Here is an 18,622-nt window from a genome sequence, read left to right on the forward strand (position 1 = left end):
GTGCACCAGGACAGAAGATGCCTTCTCCTTCCAGGTGAAGGCAGTCCCTCAAGTGGCAGCTACTGGAATTAACCACAATTAGCTGATCTTAAAAGCAAGGGAGAGTATTGTAGCATCCATAAAGAAAAAGAAAAACAAACCACACACAGAAAGCCCTCAAAACCGAAGAGATCCTACCCACACAGACAAAGAAAAACAAGAGCTGAAGAATCTTCCTGGCTCACTGGGTGATCACATGAGAGCCAGTCTTAAGGTGATCTTTAATAGCTGAAGTGAAAAAAACCCATACTGTCTCTTTAGAAATTCATTCAAACAAATCAAAGTCCAAGCTAAAGATCTGTAAGTGTCGGCACTCTTAACAGCATGCTCAGACTAATTTATGAATAAATCCACGAATTCTAACGGAGGTGAGGGAGGAAGAGGACATAGCCAAATTAATTTGACTTTATTAATTAAAAAAACCACCAAGTTTCATCACCCTACCACTCTTTAGAGGCTGTGTGAGAGTAGGGGGGAGTTACGCTCATTAATTATGCAGAAAATGCAAAACTATCATCCTCTGAATGAGTTTAAAATAAGGAGAAACCCTTTCAGAATGGGGAGAAATTACTCCCCAAGGCAGCTGAAATTTCTCTTGCAACTTCAAAGGACAATAAATTATTCAAATCGCTCGCGCCACTCCGCACGCTCTCTCACTCTCTCCCCTTCTCAATTTTATGCTCCTGAGTCAATTAAAGGTTTGGAGGACTCAGAGAAACTTTGTAGAATGCTAAACCGGTTGCAGCTCCTTCTATTTATTTTTTTTAGTTTTTTCAAGCTTTGCTTTTCCGCTTGGCCTCAAAAGGGAACAGAAATGATTCTGTGCATTACAGATGAAACTAGTGGCATCGGTTTTAACCAACCTCGTATGAAACAGCAATGTTTCATGTCTGCAACAAGCAAGATGAGACATGCTAAAAATTCTCTACGCCAATGATACTGTGAAAACAGGTCAATCCATACTCCTTCATGTCAACTGTTCAAATCATTCATTGCAATATCCTCTTTCAAAGTCTTAGCAGTAGATGTCCAAAATATATTTATAATGCTCTCTCCTGGCAACCTTCAGGTCTGGGTTAGCTGTGATCTCTTCCATAGTCACGCTGTTATCTGCTGCGCCCTTGGACGGAACAGGCGGCTCCTCTGCCAAACCGTAACATGACTATTTAGTGTTTGCAGTATAAGAACCCCAAACCAAGACTGAGACTAATTACACTGGACAACAACATGGCAAGCGAAGTCCTTGCTCAAAAAAAGCAAATCTAGACAAGCAGAAGGAGGGTTGAGAAGGTGCAGCGACAGAGCGAGGATGCTCCTGACTCCTGTTCCCGTACCCAGCCCGCCGCCCGTATGACAGTTAGCTCTAGTACATACAGCAGATGGCATAAAACGTGACTGTTTTCATGAACTTTAACAATCCCAAAGAATTAAAGGCAGCTGCAGTGCAGGGAACATCACAGCTTTCTAAGGTGGGAACTGGGACCAATTATGTTGCAAGAGAACATCCTTGACTGGAGGGGAAGAGTGGCACAGAGGAAATAAAAATGTTCTTCCGAGATTGTGTCTCACAGGCCAGCTCGAGCCCAGATTCCATGCCATGCACACTGAAGAATGACATTCCTCTGGTCGGGCATCCTTGAAAAACACTCTGCTTTGCCTTCTAAGAATAATATTGGGCTTGCTAGGCCATAAAAAGGGTGGGAATATCTTCACAGATTCCCTTTTGTGACCCATATCTAGTTGGTCTTGACAAGACACAACCACATGGACCTTGCCAGACAGATGACAAGCTGATGTGACCCAGGGTCTTGGTGAGATACCAGAAAGATCCTGTCCTTCCTGGCATCACGTGCAAGAACACGTGAATGGTGTTTCCCCTTTGGGTGAAAAGGACACCCAAAGGGGAAAAAGTCACAAAAAGTAAGTATTGCCTTCCTGGTAAAGTCTCACACAGAGTAAAAGCCCTAGTTTTGGCATCCAGGTATGGTAAAGACACACATTTTCTCTACAACAAATACTATGTAGATGACATAGTATCAAACAAGCCACTTGTTTACACAACAACCAGATGCTCTTTTCCCCTAACTTAGTCATCTAATGAAGCTGAGCAGGAAGAGCCTCTGGTTGGGAAAAGATCCTTTACCAGGAGACACCCATGAGTGGGTCCCAAAAACCCGTGGCTGCTGCTGTCCCCAGGTGCTCCTCAGCAAAGGTTAATCTAATAAGCATTCACAGTGTGGGGCACAGCTGAGACCTGGGAGGTGACAGCCCTCTCTGCCCCCAAGGAAGCTCTTTCAAAAGATGATTTATTTCCTTTCCTGGTCCTATAGAAGACACAAACTTTCCAATTTAAGTTATTGAAAAAAAAGAAAAGAAAAAAAAAAGAAAAAAAAGAAAAAAAAAGAAAAAAAGAAAAAAAAGAAAAAAAAAAGAGAAAAAAAAGAGATACATCACTCGATCCAGGCAGGCAAGGTTTAATTTAATCAGACACTTAAACAAGGTGACACAGAAGCTTAATTCAGTGTCCTTGAATGGGACAATAACTAGTCCAGAACCCTCAGCAACCGCAGGCTGGAGCGCAGCTGGCAGACAAAGAAGGCGGCAAAGGAAAGGGCAATTCGGAACCAAGGACAGCAAGGTGTCTCCTTGTCTACAAAGGCAACTGGTGCACAGGGAACACAAGCAGCAAGTGGATCCAGGGGAGGGAAGCTGGGATCTCTGCCTGCCCCCTCTTGCACACCATTATGCCCTACTCACTGAAGGAACTAAGTGCAACACCATGTAGAAACTCCACCACCTACCAACTGACCACACAACCTCTTGTATGTCCCCCAACTTCTGCTATGCCTCCAGCCCACGCTCCCCAAGGCGAAAAAGCCTTTCCGCAGCACCGCTGGCTCCTCAGCGCCCGGCAGGTACACTCTCATGCACCTGAATTGCTTGTGGGGCAATTCAGCCTCACCACATTTCCACACCTTCCTTTGCTCGGGACAGCGCTGTTGCATTGTCACCAATTGGACTCAAACACAAATAGAGCAGCTTTCTCCCACAGCAGAGAAACATTCACTTCCCACTGATGTCATCTTAACATGTCTATCAAGTCCTAAGATGGAGCCTCCTTGATTTTTATTACCATCTTATCTGACAACTGCTGTCTTGGCCAACAACAGATCAAAGCTAGGACCTCCAGAGCTAAAAGGTGTGAGCTCTTCTGCGGAGGCTAATCCTCTGTGGATAAAAGCACGGGAGGGACCAGGCGGAGGAGAGGAGTCAGATACACCTGTAAGTCGCTGTGATCTGCACCTCAGTGAGAGGAGCCGTGCAGCCAGCCACCAGCTCCTACACCTCGTGGCATGAAGCACACACGTTCCCACACACCTTTTTTCATTGCACCGGCTCCTGAAACGCAGCGCCACTTTGTCAGCCTGAATATGGACCTACGCAAGCTCCTCTCCCAACCCACTGCACATGTTTTCCAAACTCTCCGCAAGCCCCGCACGTGCGGTGCAACCCTTGCTGCCATCTGCTGCCAGCCTCCACGGACGCACTGCAGCTCAGGGAGCGCGAGAGACCCCCGCACACATGCGCCTGGCATGAATTACTGTGCTCTGCAAATTAACGATGGAGCAAGGGCAATTAAAAGGGAAGAAAGCCAGGGTAATGCATCATAAAAGGGGCTTTATTCTTTTATTTTGTCAATTGCAATTTAGATTTAATTATTTATGGTAATACTTCAGAGTGTGCTAGTAAGCGTTCTATAACGTGATTTATAAAAGGAAGGAAACCTAAGTAATAAGTAATGTGCACTACTGCATCTGCTATTAAATCTTTGCTGGGGCGGAGAGAGCCACGCACCAGCCTTCTGTGTATGCAAAGTACCAATTAGCAAAGCACTATTGTAAAACGCAAAGGTTTAATCAATGGGAAAAATCCACTTGAAAACAGCGAGCATGCTGATTTCAGTTATAAAAATTACCACATTTCTATACAGTAAGTGGCTTTTTATCTGCAACTGAGGAGCACTTAAAGTGGGCACTTTGTTCCTTTGGGTGGCACAGGAGGGCAGGAGTACCTGACCACTGCCCTAAGCCCCAGCCAAACGCAGCTGCACTCTGCGCGGCACAGGCAGGAAAACATCCTGTCCAGCTACAGCCAGCGAGATGAGACTCATTCTGCATATGCACAAAATGAGATGTTTTAAGATGCTTGCTGCAGAGATTTTATGACTCGCGCTGGGTGCACGACCGGGAAACAGCAAGGCTTGGTTCTGTGCCCAGGTACGTCAGCAATTTGGGGAACTATTCCCCTCCCCGGACCCGTATCCAGATCTCATCTGTCTGTCTGTGCTGTCTAGTCTCCTATCAGCTCTAAGGGGCACGAGACCTGTCTCTGGCTGTGCAGCACATCAGGGCACAGCTCCTGGGGAAGGCCTCCCCAACTCACTGCAGTAACGCCGATTAACGTTACTCGTACAACCAGCCGAATCCTTAACAAAATGATAATACGTTCCATTTAATAAGAGGCCATTGAAAATAATCATGGAGTTAGCAATTTCCAGTTCCATGGCTGCCCTTGACCATACAGAAGAAACAAAGAAAGTGTCCATATGCAACCAAAGAAAAAGAGAAGAAACAAGTCTGCTTTATACCTTTCAATTATTATCCTCTTCAGCTTCACAAGGAAGAACAGCAGGCAAAAAGCAGTGTGGTGCTTTGGTTTTTTAATTTAAATAGCAGTTTCCTTTAAATAGAATGTTCCTGCCATAGAAAGATTTAAATCACTGACTGAGATCAATTAGCCTAGGAAACAAGGGAAGTATTTTAATGGTCCTTTGATTGCAGAGGCCGCAGCTCCTCCAGTGCTGCGCTGGAAGAGGAGGCAAGTTCAAGCTTTCAGCCCCACGCCTTGCTGCAAGGGGAGCCATTCCCCGGCGAAGCTGGGAAGACGATGCCCTCTGAGAGCTGGCGTCCCGAGGGTTTCCTACCTGAGATGTGGGCTTGCCACCGCAGCAGGGGCACCACCACCCCGGCACTGCCCGGCATCGCTCACCCCGGGGGCTGCAAGGCCTTGGCAGCCCCTCTGGTGAATTAGGGCAGGAAATCGGGTCAGCATCGTGGCAAGCGCCAGCCAAATGGATGCTGGCCAAGGGATTACGCGAGAGGCAGTGTGACAGAGCCTAGGGGCATCTGATGGGAGAGGACATTGTCAGAACAGAGTGACAGCTCCTCACACACTTTCTGCAGTTGTGACAGACAAAGCTGTTTGCTGTTTGCATGCCTCAGTGGGGAGCACTGCAGACCAGCTTGGATGCTACGGACTCTCCAGGCAGAATTCAGCAGCCCCTCCAAAATCAGGAGCTATCAGCTCATCATCACCAGGCAGATCCCAACAGCCGCAGAGCGATTCGAACAACTAGCATGTAACAGGGAGTATCCCCAAGGGCCCATGGGGCAGGGAGATGCTGACATGCTCTACAGGTTAGGAGAAGAGACAATGCCTGGCCCAACTTCATCTGCACATCAAGCAGCTATGAGCAGCCCTGCCTCGGACACCGAGTCCTGCAATGTTGCTGTTTGTACATCTGTGAGCAACATGAGGAAAAAAAAGCATAAAACCTCACAGTTCAGGATCCAAGGACACTGCAGAACTACAGGAGAGAGAAACTTGGCTGCTAGCAGCAAGGTGTCTGCTGAGCAGTGACAGATTTCAGCAGGGCTTTGGCCACGCAACTGGTGACCTCTTCTATGTCCAAGTCTGATCAGCTTCAGCCCTTCCTGAGGACACATTTCCACCAAAAGCGCTTGTAGCCGTCAGACAGCATGTGGGATCTTCCAGCTCTGCTGGAATCTCTGAGCAAGTCTCACCCCACAGAAGACAGGGACAAACGAGATGTTCAATTCTTCCCAGGAAAACCAAAACCACAGAAAAACTGAAGTTGCACAGCCATGATTTTGAGAAGCCCTGATTCTCCAGAGTGCCCCCTCCCAGAAGACAGGACACGGGGCTCGGTGTATACTTAAGACAAAATGGATCCCACATCACAGCAGATGAACTGGGGCACTTGCACACACAGGAACATGCTGCAAAGCTGCACTGCTTGCTTTGAAAACAAGAGGACAAAGGATTTGGCCAGGAGTGTTACAGCAAACATTCCAGTGGCAGGAATGGGACCCTGGAGCCCCGGTACTGGATTTTCTACTGTAAGCGTTTCCCTCCTCTCCCAACTTTACTGCACAAAGAGCCAGGAACAGAGATTTCTGCTTGCAGTCTCCTGCTTTTGCAGGAGCCAATGCAGGTAGCAGCCTACCTACCACCAGTGCCCCCTTTCACAAGCCAACACGGCCACCCTGAGCCCAAGGGAAACACAGTGGCTAGCTTTAACCACCTACCCTGGGTGCTCATAAAGAACCTACAAGAGCATTGGCTGCAACATCCAAGTAGGACCCTGGATAAATACTTGGGCAAGAGGCTCGTGCCAGGTTCCTTGCTGCCAAGCCCCGTACTGTTCCTGCTACTCAAGACAGGCAGCTCCAACTGAAGCTTGAGTACGTCTTTATGAACATCAGCAGCACCATCTGAGGTACAGACTGACCCACAGCTACACACCAAAAAAGTGAACCTCCCGGAGCCCAGCTCATTTCCCAGGCTTATTAAATGAAAAAGAAGAAAAGGAAACATTATCTTTCTGCACATGAACATTCCTCCCTGCAAAGAGGGGCTAAGCGTGAACCAAACAAAACTCAGGAGTGAGGCAAGGGCAAATATATCCCCACTCACCTACTGCAAAGAAGAGAGAAAGCACCGTTCAAAAAAAATCTCCCAGCAACAAAAGGTCGAGGATCCATTCAATCCCTGGTGACCGCGTCATCTTAATAAACCCTGATAACGAAGCGATTACGTTAAAAGCTGTCAAGGGCTACGCTGACCAGAGCAGCCCTCTCACCAGCTTCAAGCAGCTTTGCTGGGGAGGAAAAAAAGTCATAATTCAATCAGCGTGGAAGAGTCTATTCCCTACTGATCCCCAGTGATCAGCCTTCATGTCGAAGGAACATTACGTTCAAGTCACTGAAGATTTTCACTTTTTCTTTTTTTTTCCTTCCCCTTTTCATTTTTTAAAGCAAGAATTGAAAGGCAGCAAAGATAAAAACTGTGTTGAACTGGAACTGGTTCACTCAGGAGAAGAAGAAACATAATACTCTTTCTTCGGATGCTGTTTTGAATCCAGCCCCAGTGAGAAACATGACAACGGTCACTAGTGTCTGACTGATGCCTGAAAGGCAAGAGAAGGAGAGGACAATATGAGCGAGGTGGGTGGAGATGGGGCCAGAGGAAGGGGAAGAAGGCTCCGGCAAGTGTTGTGCGGCAGTTCCCTCCCTGTCTCTCCAGCAGTCTTGGGGGCAACCTGAGATTCAAAGCAGGCTGCGAGGACCCAACTGCTCTATGATGTCCCCCTAAGGTCAGACTGGGAACAACAGGAAAGCGCCGGTGGAAAGCTAAAGAAGCTGGAAAATTAAGACACGTGCTTACAGTTGTGCTACAGCCACAACTGAGCAATTCTTTAACGCTAAAAAGGAGAGGGGGTTACTTTTGCTGTCTCTAAGCACTAGAGCCTGTTCCTGCCGTCTGTCTCCAAGGGAGGTGAAACATGGGTGAAAAAAAAAGGGGCAGGGGAACAGCAGAGTCACTTACTTTCGGCTACACAGCCTATCAGCAGCATGGAGAGGAGGTTCACGAAAGAGACCAGCGAAGACATCCCAGGGCTGGGAAGGATCCTCATCCTCTGTAACGGCCTTCAGCCCCAGCCAGGAAGGCTCCGGGTCAGCAGGACTCACAGCGTCTCCCCAGCGTTGTCAGCACCTGCGGATGCACAAATGCACTTAGAGAGGGGAAGGAAGGCAGCCGACATCGCAGAGAGAGGGGGCAGCCAAACAGAGCCCAGAGAGGCAGCGGAGTCCCGAGAAAGCAATTGCTGTGCACGATCCCTGCAGGGCGGCCAGGCAGCCCGTCGCCTCAAAGCCACCAAGGACTTGGCCAGCTCCATGGCCAAACGGACTGGTGGGGATACGAGGCCAGCCTGCTCCAGCCTCCCTGTCTCGGCAGGTAACGGTGAATTTCCGTGCACGCACTCACGCAAAGGGAGGGAACAGCGCAAGAAAGAGAAAGCGTAATCAGGAGGCACCAACTGCGCAGAGCCCATGTTTAAAGTTTAACACCCATCGGCTTCTCTCCCCTCCCCAACACGGGAGAAAGGCAGCGCTGGCCGAGCAGCACACGAGCAATGAGGTGTGAAGGGATCTGACCCGACAGGGCCCAGGGACCCTCTTAAAGGGCAATTTTTCCACAAAAGCGCAGGGCGGGTGAAGAAAAACTGAAACCTCACACATGAAAAACCCATGAAGGAAGAAAAAAAATCCCCCCAGAAGGGAAGATGAAGCAGGAGATGTCTCCCCTGCATCCCCTTTTGTTTGCCGAGGATCTGTGCGTTTGGGGAGGGATTTCTTTCCTGCCCAGGCAGGCTCTGTGTTGTGCAGCACTCACCCCAACACAGCAAGCCTGAACCTCAGCCCTGTAATCAGCGTTGGTGCCCCAGAGCCCCTCTTGCAAGGCCAATGCACGCTGGCGATTCTCCCAGGCTTCTTACCACAGCTGGGATTACAGCAGCTATTCTGCCTGTCTGAGAGTCCCTACCCCGCTCAGTGCCTCAGTTTCCCCATCTGCAACACACAGAGGAACTGCGTTACTGAACTAAAACAAAACTGGAAGAGACAAAACCTGGAGTAGGGGGTACTGTAATTGATCCTGATGGACCAAAAGGCACAGCAAGCAAACGCAACCTCCTAAGGAGAGATTTTCTCCTGACCGCTTCTGCCCTGGACGTGGCAGAACGTGGCTGCAGGACGGCACCAGCGTATTAGCACGGCAGCGACAGGGGAGAGCAAGCTCAGCACCAGCCCACTCCGCTTGCCCTGCCGGCACATTTCCATGGAGACAGCTCCTGGCTCCAAACAGAGCTGCCTGCTTACAGCTTTATCCTGATCCCTTTGCAAAGCTGGAATGGCATTAAGGGAGCTGTATTCTTAGCAACTACCCCAGTCCTGTGTGTCAATACTAGTAAATGCTTCCTTCGGTGATAGAGGTGAGCTTTGTCCCAGAGGGGCTGAAAATAGAGTGAAAACTACAGCCACAACCTCCTCGTAGGGTCAGCGACTAAGAGGTTCCTCCATCAGACAGACTCTGAGCACCAGGATAATAGGCCACAGTTGTGTGAAGGATGCTCTCAGATCTGTATAGATTCCTTCCTGCTATCAGTTACCCCAATTAAAAATCAAAACCGGGGTTTATCACCTTTTGGAGAAAAGCCAGGTAGGAGATACTGTACAGCGATCAAAGGCTTTAAAAGGACTAAGGGGATAGTGAGGTTGCTTAAGCTTTCTGATACACATCAGGGTATGAGACCATCGGGACAGGCAGTGTGAAGGGGCATTTTAATCTTTCTCTGTCCCATTAACTCTCCAAGGCTGAACTGTACAGAATTAAAAGAAAAGCCAGGATAAACAAGAAGTCCCCATATGTACTCAAGCCCTAAAGAGCAACTTTTCAGAGAGAAGCTTTGGACTCGCACTTTGAGGATTACAAAGCTTCTGCTGTGTGCTCTGTGCTAGTCTAGATCCATTGTGCTTCAGTGCTGGCTTGTGAAAACTGAGCATAAATACTGGTACTCTCACAAAAAAGAGAAAAAAATCTGGATTATATCACTGGGAATCTCTTCAAATGTTTATTCTAGACACACTTAGAGAAACACACAGAGGCTCCAGCCAGACTTAACGGGGGGTTCGCAGGGTTCCAGGGCACAGAACAACGTGTTGGGGTTTCTTTTGTTGTTGTCAGAGGTGAGCAGAGACTGGGAACATTATGAATAGCTGCAATGGTAACTGTTAATTAAACTCGGGATGCAGTATCAATGCCAGCACAACAAATGGAACTGAGCTGCTGTTCGTTGGCTCTCCCTTCTCCCTGCTTCAGTCATGCAGCTCCTGGTTCCCACCAGTGAGGCTGGAGGTGGGGAGGGCAGGAGGTGGAGAGAGCAAGCATCCTCCCAACCATTTTAGTTCTCTATATTAAAAAAACCACCATAAGGGCTAGCTCAGTCAGCATTTCAGAAACTCTTGTTATTCTTTAACAGAGCAATATCCCCCCCTCACAGTCCCAGTAAATGCCACCAAACATCTCCTTCAGCCCTGTCTGCTCTCCAAATGCGGCACCAGCAACGTTCCATGGCTCAGAGCAGCCCAGAGGCTGTGCTGCCCTACGCAGCAGGGTTGCAAAGCCCCCCAATGATGGAGCTGAATGCAGGCATGTCAGGAAAATGTTCCACCTCCTGCAAAGAGGGGGGCCTGGCAGCTCCGCTCTCCCACATCTAGCATGGCTTTTCATGCCACACAATGGGCTCCGATAGAGAAGGTCTGGTCCCACATCTAGCGCAGCTTTTCATGCCACACAATGGGCTCCGATAGAGAAGGTCTGGTAAGGGGATATAGCAACAGCTCCAAGATTAGAGAAGGAGATGCCAGAGGGTGACACTTCCGCTCTGGTGCTAATGTGCTTCCCGAGCCCTTGATGGAGACAGAAAGTGCTGGCAGAAATATTAGGACACGTCAACTTCAATCCAACAACTCATCCTTCAGAGCAGGTACGTCACTGGCTGTCTCCCCCTGGACACAGGGTTTCAGGACAGCAAGACGTGCACCCACCTGGTTCCCCTGCGGATATCAGGGAGAGACTGGGACAGGAGTCTGCTCTGCTTTCCTGGTAGCACCCTGGCAAGAGGGAGACTGGAAACAGACTCTTATCCACTGCACGACTCCTGCCTACAATGCAGAACACGCAACATTTGGAAACCCAGCTACCACGCAACAAGGCTCTCCTGCCCTCCTTGGCAGTGCTGAATTCAAGTGGGAATTGCTTTGATGAATGCTCAAATCACAAGGGTTTCATCACCCATCCCCTCCCCTCCTCTGCATGAGCACAGCTTACCTTGTCTATGCTCTTTGAAGCAGGTTTGCATCACTCCTCCTGCCTGTCTGCTGAGCACCCAGCCAAGTTCCCAGCACCATACAAGTAAACATAATGGCAGTTTTCCTGCGCTGCTCCATGGACCTGCAAACCCTCACTAAATTCTCTGGCACAGGATCTCCTGCAACACAAGCAAACCACCTAATAGACCTCAATCCTTGCTAAAGAATGCAATTAAGTGAAGCCATGGACCCCAGCAGGGTCAGATTTGTGCTAGATACGGTCACACTGCAGGAATAAGATTAATTCTTACAGTAAAAGAGCTCCTGTAAGGCACTCGTTCTGGTGCACTGCCTGATCTCTAGCTCTAAGTATGTACATGTGTGCATCTTGTAAGCGCAGAGCACAGGGTCTTGAAGAGTATTATTAAAAATAGTACAACTGAGAAGTGTTTGCAAGAAGCACCCTTGCGTTGCGGCTCCTCCAGCCAGTACTGAGCTAGGGATCTCCAGGGACCCAAGGGTGCTAGGCACAAAGGGTAAAATGCTCAGAAGCACCTACATTTCTTAAGAGCTTAAGTTCCATTGAGAGTCAAAGGGACTTAACCTAAGCCGCTAAGATGCTTTTGAAGATTTTCCTCCCAGTAACTCCCATTTCAGAGGGCGCTGGACACCTAACTCCCTTAAGCTACTTTGAGTATCCGAGGGATATAGGAGAGGGGGCTTTACACACCAGTTTGGCTAGCTTGGTCCCCGCTGCTTAAAGAGGGAGCCTGTGGGAAATGCTGCTAAAAACAAGCGTCTGTACAGTTACAGACATCGGGATGGGTCAGAGCTATGCAGGCATTTTGCTATATGCTGCTATCACTGAGCCCCCATGGAGCCGGCGATTGAAATGTTTGCTCTGCATTTAAAAAAAAAAAATCCAGGAGGGAGGGATCATGCCATCATTTCAGATTCATTAGAAAATAACAACTTGGAAAAATTTCCCAAAAAAGCATTTGGGCTTCTCTTTTCACCATGTGAAAAGGAGAAGGGCGATTTTAAAGAAATTCTCTGCAAAAGGTTCCACATAGATCTAGCGGATGATTAAACATCTTCATTTTCAGTAGCTGCTGTGGGAGAATTACTCCCATTAGACATATCAATCGAAGCAAACACCTTGCAGGCAGAGGGCTGCACTGAGGTCTCTCTCCCTTCCAGCAGCACCGGCTTAGTTTGTGCTGCGTATTAACAAAGGTCAGTGGGTCACTTCATTTCCTCCCAGCAACCTCTTTAAAGAAAGAAAGAAAAGCTTTTAGCACAACCACTAACTCATTTGTCACCTCCCCTGGGGAGGGGAGAGATGAAATTTAAATTCACCACCCCACATTTTTATCCCGCTCCTATCCAACACCCTGCCCTCGGCAAACCCAAGCCCACCAGGGCTGGGACAGGATGCCAGCACTGGTGGCTCGTGCAATGTGGGCAGCTGCCTGCTGGGATCTGGCCCAGGACCCCACCGTAGGACCTGCCCCGTGGGTGCTGGGAAGCAAGGAGATGCCAACACGCAGTGCTGTCTGGCCCTGGAAGGCCACGTGGCCCATCTCTCCACATTCAGGTTGCTTTGCTGCCATATATTACCCCCTTTTCCTGGGGAAATGGACCATGAAGACATGAGCTTCAAAGTATATGTTTCTGACACTCGTTTCCCTCTCCGCACCCACTAACTGGCAGACCAGCTAAACCAAATGTAATGGGGGGACAGACCGCAGCCATCGTAGCTCCCCATCAGGCACCTGAAAGCCAGTGTCAGGGCAGAGAAGGAGATGCTGCTGATGCCTCTGCTCGAAAAGCAGCCACTTGACCTCAAATCTGGGTTAGAGACAGGAGAGCCCCTGAGGAAGCTCACTCAGAGACCCAGTTCTGCACACAACAGCCCTGCTGTTAGCTCAGGGGAGAAAAAAAGAATACAAACCTGCCAGCCACAAAAGCAAAATGCTCAAAGTCCCAGCGAGACCCAGTGCCGGAGTTGTGCACATCCTTCCCCCGCAACAGGGAGACCCCAAATGCTCTGCAGACCCCCCTGCACCTGCTGAATCACAGTCATCAGGCCAGCAAAGCCCCCAAAATGACTTTGCCTTCTGGGCCACTCCATCTCAGCAAAGACACCCCAGAGATGCAGGAGCCTGTTGCTGTTCAGGGGACCAGTCTCTGCCGGGGCACGTGCTCCTGTCTCCCACCTTCTCCACAGTGTGATACATCTTAATAAAATGAACACGATCCCCATCCACCAGCAAAGCTCACCTTAAGACTAGCTGGTGGCTTTAGGTGCCCAGCTCCACGGGCTGTGCAGAAAGAATTGATCTCAAAAGACATGTGATCCTGCCCGAAAAATGAGGTGTGGGAGTATTTCCAAGTCAGCCGCTTCCCCTCTGAAGCTCCTGGACACAGCTTCTCCTCTATCCACTTCAAAACACAGGGCATGGTCTTGGCAAACACAGTTAGAGCAGCCAGTCGAGATCCTTCAGAGTTAAGCATGACTGTTTATCTATCAGGGAATTACTTAGATCTTAAAAAAAATATTTACAAGAAAGAGGCAGAGTATTATCTTCCATGGGGAAACAAACACAGATGGAGAAAAAAGAGCTTTGATCAGGACTGTCACGGTCCTATACGCTGCTTTTCATCCCCAGATCTCCAAGTGCTTTAATATGACAGCATTATCCCTTTTTACAATGTGGGAAACCAGAAGAAACTGCACACTAAGACAGCGCTCTGAGCACGAAGTCATAGTGCCTCTCACTGCGTTCACACGCATGCACACACACACACACACACTTTTTCTTTCTTCCTGTGGCATTTCTGGTCCTTCCACACATGCAAAGCGCCCAGCACTGTCCCCAGGCAATAGGCACGAGGGGCTTTTTGGGGTGTTGCAAGAGATGCAACTCCCTGCCCAGAGGGGCACGATGGCACGGCGAGGGTTAAGCCGTGGTCACTACAGGAGAAATGAGACAGGAGAGCTCTGAGTTTGGTTCGAATCGTCAGGAGAAATTAATTTCCCCCCACCACGTTCCCCGCAGTGACAGCTCTGACAAGCGGTGATGTATCTGCAGCGGCTGGGAAGTGTTCAGCAGGTGCAGTGCAGCACGGACAGGGGCAGGGGGGACATGGCCAGCAGCGAGGGGACGATGAGGAGAAAGCACAGCTCCCCTGGCCAGGCTACACCCCTGTTAAGCCCAAGGACGCCCACGTCATGGGGTGCTGTGTCCGCAGCCCGGGGAGGACTCCGAAGGACCCCAAAGGACCACCCTGCCACAGTGAAGGCAGAGCAAAAGCCCTGTGCCAGTAAAAAGCACCACAGCACCACCAGCGAGAGGGAGGCAATGCTGGAGTGACCAGAAATCCCAGGAGCATCCTCCTGGGCCCACCACAGAGCTAGGCTGAAGATGTGGCTTGTCCCCTGTCTCTGTGCACGCAGGGCAGGAGCTGGGCTGTCCTCCGGGATGCACAAAGGCGCGAGGCAGGGAAGAATCTGACCCAGGACCACCCTCCCCTCTGCCCCATCCCCTTCCCCTTGCTCGCAGGCAAACACGCACCATCCTTCAGCATTTACCAACAAGCCATCGCAGATCTCTGCTGAGTGCCTGACAGCATCAGCAATCGTCGACAACTACATTTCCTTGTGGTTCAGGGTAATACTTTGCATTTCTTTTTTCAGGCCTTTGAGCTTTATTTATTTATTTAAGAAGTCATTCATCATTAGCCCCATCTTAGCTGCCTGACAGACTGGGAGTTCCTTGGGGCACAGACTGCATCTCGTCTCCGCGCTCGCCACGTGCACGCCGACAGCACTGGGTAAATAATCGTCCGTCAGCCTCATCTCACAGCATCCTCAGCACAGTGCACCAGCCAGCCTCCGCAAGGGGAATAAACATGATCTTCTGCGAGAAAATAATGCTGAAGAGAAAATCACCAACATCCCCCTCCCAGAGCACCCGCACACCAAGCCTGGGAGCCGGGCAGACGGGTGACGCCAGGTTACTGCAACGTGCTCAAGATTGGTGGAAAACGCAGGGCAGCAGAGGAGCACACAACCAGCACCAAATCGCTTTGGCCTTTGGGACACGAGGCACGTCGCCAAGTAAGATGACATATGATTTTAAAAAAATACCAAAATCTTTTTTCTTTGGCCCAGATGTTTTCAGCAGGTACAGATTCCTGAACAAATCTGAAGAAAAGGGATATATGACCACCTCTGACCTACAGCAAATGCACCAGGCTGCAGTTCCTGCATATAGATCATTTACAGTCATGTTGGTCAATAGCAACCTGCAGGCTTGTGTCCCTTACACAAGTCCTTGCTCCAAAATTCCTGCGCTGGCAGGAGCGCTAACACCTCTCCCCATCACAGCTATCCCTTCTCCGACCTGGGCAACGCAGCCGTATCATCATCATCAGACCTTTCCCAAATCGGAGATATCAAGCACTACTCAAACAAAGCAGAGGAAAAAAGAAAAAAAAAAAGAAAAAAACCTCAACAAAGAGCCTAACCAAACCACAGCCCACCACCAGCAACAGCTCTTCTCTTGTCTGGAGTCTGAGCTAAGAAAAAACATTTTTCCACCCCAGATCAAATGACAGTTCAGATCAGTGCTCCACCTTCCTGGAGAGGAAAGACTTCCCGACCTCACATCTGTGTGTGTGTCAAACTATGAACACATGAGAAAAACACAGAACAATGAGGAACCAGTGCTTTTCTGACTTGCAGCACGGCACGAAGAGGCCCTGTACTGGGAAGAGCCCATCCAGATGGCATCTGTCCCTCTGGAGCACACTAATCCCTCCAGCTTTGGCTTACTGTTCCCTTCTCGGGAACAGCAACTTGGATGCTGCTGTGTATTTCAAGACCCTCCACCCTCCAAACCACTTGCCCCATCCACCAGGTCTGCACAGGGACTCACTTTGCTGTTAGCAGCAGGACAGAGCAACAGCCGCCTCCTTCACCCCCAAAACCCTGCGCAAGCAGAGGGGTCAAACCCCGATCCTGGGGCTGACAAAACCGCTCCTCACTGGAGACAGCTGGGCTGCTGAGGAGAAGCTCCTACACAGTTTTCTGCTGACCTTTGAGGGCAACTTAATCTGCTTTCTCCCAAAATAGGTGGCTGTTACCGAAGAGTCTTGTGCAAACCCTCCCCTGAGTCTAACCAGTGGGTTCCCAGCCCCAGCTGGGCCAGGAGCATCCGGGAGGTCCATTGCTCTGGGGCAGGACTGCGATCGAGCGATGCAACCTGCCCATCTATTGCTGCTATGAGTTTGTGTCCAAGCAAAGCATCCTTCACCAACCCTTGGCCCAAGCAGAAGACAGAAAAGAGATCAAAAATAAAAAAAAAATAAAAAAAAAAAAAATTAGGAAGATAGCGATACTTTATCAGTTCCAGCTCAGGGCACTGGACTGGTGTAGGATGTCACCAGCCCTCTCGCAAGAACGACCTTCTCATTACAGGCAACTGCTGATTGATCACCTCCATTTGTTATCTTCATCAGTGCTCCGGCTCCTCCGAGCTCTCCACTGAACCCAATGCCGAGCACCCAGGCAGCTCGATGGGCCCTGCGGGAGGGCAGTGGTGGGACCCTCCTGGTGCGCCCACGGGAGCTCAGCACCCAGTGCAGGCACCCCTCTGCCACCAGCATTGCCCCAGGGATGGGAGCACTAACACCCCCCGCCTCATCCAGATTTTGCATCACTCCTTTTTTTTTTTCCTCCCATGTAGACAGAGTCTCCAGTACTATGAGCTACGACAGAAATACTCTCCAAAATCCCCAAACCAGAGAACACACGCTACAGGCCAAAACCCAACAACAAAACTCACTCCCAACACAACACCCTGGGGAATTTCAGTTTCCACTACAGACCCAGGCAAGGACACCGCTCCGTCACACCCCACTGAACCCGGAGAGGCTCCTGCTGATAACATGGAGCTGGTCTGGATTTACACTGACACAGAGGAAAATTTAAGCCCCTGCTTATCATTTTTAGGGTCTTCCATGGCCAAGAGATGCAGAGGGACTGCCCTTGCTTTCTCATTCAGGAAGAGGCAATTAAACCCCAGAGGTTGGAACAGCTCAAGCCCACATACAAGCAAGCCAAAAGCCTTGGGAAACAAAAAAAGGAAAGAAATACATTTCCTTCTATGGCCTGTACACGACATGGCCACTCTTGTCTGCACACCCCTGGGTAGCCAGGCTGGGAGATGGCGCAGGAGTGGCCGCAGGCCCGGATACACTCCGCTTATCAGAAAAAAACAAATGAGAGGAAATAAAAGTAGTGAAGCTAACACACAAAGTTTAGCCTAATTACTATTTGGTGGTAAATGAAAATAATTGCGGCAACAGTGCAGCTGATGATCTGTTTTGTTTCTTCATACCCCATAAAAAAAGCTACGGTCATGCTTCAGTGAGAAGGGTTAGAAGTGGAAACAGGAGGGTGAGTCCAGCTGCTCTGCGCTCCGCACAGCCCAACCGCACCAGCAAATCCCCCAGCAAGCGAGGACGGGGATCCCGAGCCGCAGGAAGGATAGAGTGGCTCCTCTTTCTTGGTCCATACTACAGAGCCGGCTTCACTGCCACGGCTTGCATCTTGCTGATTAGTGACCAGCAAGTAAAGCTAATCAAGGTTATTAGTAAGTGCTGTCTTCCCCGGGTTCTGCGGCAGCCTGCTCTGGAGCCCTGCACGGGAGGATGCTCATCGTGCACCGGGGACGCTTCACCACGCCGTGGGGACCTGCCGCCAGCCAGCACACAGGGCAGCGCGGCTCAGGGCCGCAGCCCATCAACGCCTCTGCAGGTGTTTTTTCCTCCCCAGGATCAAGCATGCTGCAATCAAGACCAACACAAAGGCAGAGCGCAGCCCTCGGGCACAGGGATGGCGTTCCCAGCCCTCCCCTCTCTCCAGTTCAACCTGCCTTTTCCTTCAGTATCTCTCCCCACACCATCTCCTTGCCAGGCACTCCAGCCTCGCCAGCCAACACAGCGGGTTAAACTCCACAAAGAGGATTTTGTTTTGAGCTTGCAAGACAGAAGACGAGCAAATCCCTTCCCTTGCTCTGGCAGGAATCCTGTGTCTCAAACCCACCAGCCAGGGGAGATTAAGAAAGGAGGAGAGAAAGAAAAAAAAACCCCATCCATCCTTCGCTGCCATGATCTCATCTGAATTTAAGAGCTAAGCTGGGAGGATGCTAGGTTACTGCTTGGGCTGGTGGAGCCCTGCAGATCAGCAGACACCAGAGCAGACTGGACAGTCTTAGGCTGCAGTGCTCAAGGTCAGCAACAGGGCTAGGAAGCTGCATCCACGCTCCGTGCTTGCTTTGCCTCCGATTTAATTCTGGCCTGTCTGTCTAGGGAAGCCTTTGGCTCTTGTCACATCTTCGTGGAGAGCCCCAGCTCTGGTGGGTGCCTCCAGGAGTTACCTTAACGCATTGAATGAGGCCCCACAAAACACACCAGCATGCAGCAATGCCCGAGCAGTGCAAGCCAGGACCACTTCTGAGCAGAGCAGCTCAGCCAGGCAGGGCTTTGCTGCAATTTTC

At 50.0% G+C, this 18,622-nt stretch overlaps 1 protein-coding gene across 10 annotated transcripts in view; it reads right to left on the reverse strand.

Annotated features, from left to right (window-relative positions):
• Positions 1-18,622, reverse strand: part of PTPRS (protein tyrosine phosphatase receptor type S) — a 162,778-nt gene that overhangs the window by 91,916 nt on the left and 52,240 nt on the right. For 8 of the 10 annotated variants that reach the window (XM_075776772.1, XM_075776768.1, XM_075776765.1 and 5 more), the window contains exon 2: positions 7,729-7,896. In XM_075776772.1, coding sequence (XP_075632887.1) covers positions 7,729-7,816 — 88 coding nt within the window. In that variant the 5' untranslated portion in view covers positions 7,817-7,896. Of the gene's footprint in view, positions 1-7,728; positions 7,897-11,073; positions 11,234-18,622 lie in introns of those variants that run through there. The other 2 variants (XM_075776773.1, XM_075776767.1) reach the window with 2 other exon arrangements.

Source organism: Balearica regulorum, chromosome 26 (assembly GCF_011004875.1).
Source record: "Balearica regulorum gibbericeps isolate bBalReg1 chromosome 26, bBalReg1.pri, whole genome shotgun sequence".
In the NCBI taxonomy this organism is placed as follows: Eukaryota; Metazoa; Chordata; class Aves; order Gruiformes; family Gruidae; genus Balearica; species Balearica regulorum.